This window comes from Amphiprion ocellaris, chromosome 12 (assembly GCF_022539595.1).
Source record: "Amphiprion ocellaris isolate individual 3 ecotype Okinawa chromosome 12, ASM2253959v1, whole genome shotgun sequence".
Taxonomy (NCBI): Eukaryota; Metazoa; Chordata; class Actinopteri; family Pomacentridae; genus Amphiprion; species Amphiprion ocellaris.
In genome coordinates, this window is record NC_072777.1 from 36701218 (window position 1) to 36706607 (window position 5390).

General features: G+C 41.3%; 1 protein-coding gene across 1 annotated transcript; it reads left to right on the forward strand.

Annotated features, from left to right (window-relative positions):
- The first annotated feature begins 2308 nt into the window (after positions 1-2308).
- Positions 2309-3316, forward strand: LOC111567872 (trace amine-associated receptor 1-like). Its single transcript, XM_023269234.2, has one exon. It carries the CDS (start codon positions 2309-2311, stop codon positions 3293-3295), a length of 987 nt encoding a protein of 328 aa, XP_023125002.1. The 3' UTR covers positions 3296-3316.
- Positions 3317-5390: the final 2074 nt, after the last annotated feature.

Below are 5390 nucleotides of genomic sequence, written 5' to 3' on the forward strand. Positions count from 1 at the left end.
ATCTGAGCTGCTGTTAACTTGACATTTCTGAGGCTGGAGACTCGGATGAACTTCTCTTCAGCAGCAGAGGAGACTCTTGGTCTTCCTTTCCTGGGGAGGTCCTCATGGAGACAGTTTGGTCGTAAAGCTGGATGGTTTTAGAGACTGAACTTGGAGATACATTCAAATTCTTGAAATTTTCCAGATTGACTGACCTTCAGGTCTTAGTAATGATGGACTGTCATTTCTCTTTATTTAACTGATTGGTTCTTGTCATACTATGGATTTCAACAATAGTCAAATCGTGCAATCCACTGTGTACTAACCCTACATCTGCACAGCACAACTGATGGCCTCAAACACATTAAGAAGCCAAGTAACTCCACAAACTGACTCCTGTAAAGGCATATCTGTGAATTCAAAACCATTCCAGGAGACGACTTCATGAAGCTGACTGAGAGAAAACTAAGAGTTTGTAAAACTGTCATCAAAGCAAAAGGAGCTACTTTAAAGAATCTAAATTATAAAACATATTCTGCTTTGATGAACACTTTTTTGTTTCCTACGTAATTCCATGTGCTCTTTCATAGTTTTGATGCCTTCAGTATTAATCTATAATGTAGAAAATAATTACAATAAATAAAAACCACTGAATAAGAACGTGATGCCAAACTTTGGGCTGGTACTGTATGTTATAAGAAAAGTTCATACATGTCAGTTTCAGCTTGTGAACCATAAAGTAGATTTTCAGTATGTTCAGTGTCAAATGAAGCTTTGATAAAGTGTTACGATTTAGAGGAAAAATCAAACCCAAAATGAGAGCGGCACAGAGCAGACACGAGGCAGACTGGCGATCACAGGGGTTTTATTCACCAAAAACTCACGAAAATACTAACAAAAGCCCACCAAGGCCTGAACTCATAACTAGTCCGGGAGGGGGGGAAGACGGGCTCCGGGGGAGCAGCAGTCGAGGGGGGAGCGGCTGCGGTGGCCAGAGACGACGCCGGGTCCTTCGGGGAGCGGGCCGGCCGATCGGAGCAGTCTGGGGGGGAAGGTCCACACCCTCTCTCCAGAGGGCGGCAGGGGTCCACGTCCACTATCTGGTGGACAGCTGCTCCGTTGGCACAGTTTCTCAGTCTCACTGCATGGAGATGGGAAGAGGAGGAGAATGATCCGGTGCTGTACTACACGCAGCACTGGACTTTATAGTGGAGGAGGATGAGAAATTAGCTGCAGCTGCCCAGATCCTGCAGCAGCAGCTCATGCTGTCATCAGCACATCAGCACTGTGACATAAAGATGTTCAGTAAACCTTGTCCTAGCCACAATATTCAAATCATATGCATCTTAAAAAAGATTTTATGGTTTTGGAAGGGGGCTGCACAGTGGCGTAGTGGTTAGCACTTTCGCCTTGCAGCGAGAAGATCCCTGGTTCGCGTCCCGGCTTTCCCGGGATCTTTCTGCATGGAGTTTGCATGTTCTCCCTGTGCATGCGTGGGTTCTCTCCGGGTACTCCGGCTTCCTCCCACAGTCCAAAAATATGCTGAGGTTAATTGATTACTCTAAATTGCCCGTAGGTGTGAATGTGTGAGTGATTGTTTGTCTATATATGTAGCCCTGCGACAGACTGGCGACCTGTCCAGGGTGTCCCCTGCCTTCGCCCGAGTCAGCTGGGATAGGCTCCAGCACCCCCCGCGACCCTAGTGAGGAATAAGCGGTGTATAGATAATGGATGGATGGATGGATGGATGGATGGTTTTGGAAAGTGAAGAGAAGCCTGTGAAGATGATCATACATGATGCGATCACGCAGCTCACGATAAGAGGTGAGAGTCAGGTGAAAATCAAACTTTGAGGAAGTCTGTGATGCACGTTGGGCAGTTAAAGAATCTTATTTAAGGAAAAGCTTTGCGTGACACCTTCAGATCACCTCGAGAACAGCTCTGCTTGTTTCAGCTGCTCTGTATGTGGTGGACAATGGATCTGCCAGAGGACTGAACAACATGGACTCAGATCCCTTTTTTTGTTTCCTTTTCTCAAATGTGTTATACCAATTTTGAGTAATTCAGTGAGTGTGGTAGTCTGATGAAAATACACCACAATAGTTATGTCAGAATTACTAGACACTCCCACCAGTTTTATCTTTTGATCTCATGTGATTGGACAGTTCTCAAGGTGCTCTCTCTTATCTATTGTTTCTTTATGTCATGAGCTTATTAGAAGGCCTGGACTGCAGGAGAGGTTGGTTCAAATATAGTTTCAGGCTGATGCAGCAGCTGGAATTGTATAGTTTAATGTATGAATTGTATTGAATGATATAAACCCTGAAACATGGAAGCAGTAGTTACTGTGAACAGTACTGATACTGTGACTCACACCCATCCCTGCTATGTGAAAGACAACTTCAGCTACATCCTTTCCAACAGTCCTTCGGTTATATGTGTACTGTTATATGCTTTTCTTACAGTACTGTCTGTGACCACAGTGAGCGGAAACCTCCTGGTAATCATCTCCATCATGTACTTCAAGCAGCTGCACACTCCCACTAACTCTCTCGTCCTGTCTCTGGCTGTGGCCGACCTGCTCGTTGGGACTGTAGTTTTTCCTTTCAGCATGGCGTTCTCTCTCAGCTCCTGTTTGTATCATGAAGGTTTACTCTGCAAAGTGCGAAGCAGCTTTGATATTTCACTGAGCACTTGTTCTATCCTGAACCTCTGCTGTATTTCTGTGGACAGATACTATGCAGTGTGTCAGCCTCTGACTTACAGAGCTAAAATCAATCCTTGTGTTGTTGTGAACATGATCCTGGTGATCTGGGGGTTTTCTGCTCTAATTGGAATTGGGGTCACAATTTCTGGATTAGGCAATGAAAAGTGTGAGGAAAAGTATTTTATTGAAGTTCTCATGGCAAACACCATTGGACCTATATTATCCTTTTACCTCCCAGTGCTCATAATGTTGTGTATCTACCTGAAGATTTTCCTGGTTGCACAGAAACAAGCACGAAGCCTCCAGAACACAACAAAGTCTGGAGCAGCTGTTAGTAAGATGGAGAGAAAAGCCACCAAAACTCTGGCTATTGTTCTGGGAGTTTTCCTTCTGTGCTGGACTCCTTTCTTTCTTTACATCACCTTTCTTCCTTCTGTTAATAATTCAGTTATAGTTCCTGTGATGGAAATGCTTAGCTGGCTTGCGCTGATTAATTCAATGCTGAATCCCTTCATTTATGCTTTCTTTTACAGCTGGTTCAGATCAGCCTTCAGAATGATCATTTCTGGGAAAATATTCCAAGGTGATTTTACTAACACAAAATTATAGTGAATCAAAGTTTGAGGTGCAACAGCTTCTAATTAATATCATAAATATAACAGTAAATGACAGTAAAAGTGGTTGTGTTTACATTGAAACTGCCAAATGAACTGTATGTCATGTTAATAGAAACATGAGATGTGTGGAGTTTAAAAAGTAATTCAGATTATTTTCTATAGAGATCATCTTCATTTAAAAGTAAACAAGTACACTTATGCTTACAGATCGTGTGTTTTTTCCCCTCCTAAAATATGTCATATCATATGAAAATAAATCTGTAATCTATACAAACCATAAACCATGTCTTTTATGTTCTACATGAAATATGAAGTGTCTACATGATCCAGTGTCCTTCCACCATGATAGTAATATATTTAAGAGGCTGAATCAGTCTGGAAACTTGAATAACAGAGAAACACAAACACTCACCTGAATGAAGCTCATTAATTCAGTGATATACACATCTATACCTGCATATTTCTGACATACTGATGCAGGAATGTGTGTTAAAACATTTATATGCCAAATAAGAATGTAAGGTCAGGATTAAATCTGACTGTTGAACAGAGACGTTATTGTCTGATATTAGATGGTTCATTTCGACTCATTAGATGATAATACAGTGATGTTTTGTCATGAATTATCTGTTAAATACAGGTGTGATCACTTGGTTTTGTGGTGGTAGTTTAGAAACATGGTGTACTGTGTGTTTTTTTAATTACTTTTTTGCATTAATACAATGGATGCATTTGGCTCCATCAGTTCAGTGCCATCACGTTTGTGTGACGTACTGACCTCAGAGCAGTATTTCCTTATTCTGCTGTTGCACTCAGTGCTGTGGTCTGTTAATGGAACAGTGTGATCTGAATCTCCAGCTGTAACTTTAGTCATTGTTTGATCGTGAACCGAGTCATAAGGAGCCATGGCAGCAGGATTATAACAGAGCAGACCTGGGATCAGCACAAAGCCTTCTTTAGTGCATGAATGCATAATCGTGTTCTTCCATCTCAAATCATCAGAGGCCTTTTGCTTGATCATCTCTGACTTGCTTGAAACTTTTTTATACTAGAGATATTTATATTGGTATCTAAGAAATTCTACACTGATATCAAACACTCTCTATATTTGAATTACTATATCTCTGGAACTTTTAAAAAAATAAAGCCTAAAATTTTCTCTGTCATTTCTCACTGTGCCATTGATTCAGAATCCTCATATTTTATATTAATTTATATTAAAATTCACCTATTGTGTATTACTTACACACCAACCAGGCTGAAACTCTGCAAGACTTAAAGGCCTGAGAGGAAGCAGGGTGGCTTAGATTAGACAGTAAGATTTAAGATTGAACCAATGAAGACAGGTAAAGGCTCTGCTAAACACAAAGGGAACCTGTGAACAATGTGGCTACCGTGATTAACCTACAAGTCGGCGAGATGTCAAAGGGAGACGACGAATGGTGGAAAAGACGCCTAGTCATCCACTGATGAGTTACAGCTCTCAGGCCAAAGATTTTCCAAAAATGTTGGCACCGTTTCATGAATTTCCCCTGTAAAGACATCCCACACTCACTACAATAGGTAAGACGAAACCTCATCCAGACAAAGGCTGCAGAGACCAACTGCGCTCGAACACAACTTGTTGGGTCAGTCTTGTAACTCAAGCCTTCCTGTTAAATTACCCAAGGTTCAGTCTGAAAATGTGAAACAAGTTTGTCTAGATTAGGAGTTGTTTAGTTCATGGATCATGGAGAAAATCCTAATTATGAATACATCTCTGTTGTTACCGCATCTCACAGGATGCAGAATCTGACTGGACGAGTTGGGACTGTATCATCAGAGTAATAAAAAAGGAAATAAACTAAGTTGAAGTCCTGTGAAGGATGTCTGTATGTGGACCATCTGAAGTGGACAATAGATATAGTATGAAACCACACATGGAGCTAAAAAAACTTTGAAAAACCCTGGAAACCAGCATCAACAGAACAGATGCTCTTATTGAGATTCATCCTGGCTATCTAAGAGATGTCTCTTTTGTCCTGCGAAGAAATCCTTCCACAATTTGTGCACAGCTTCTCATGGTTCGGGGATCATTATCTGTTGTA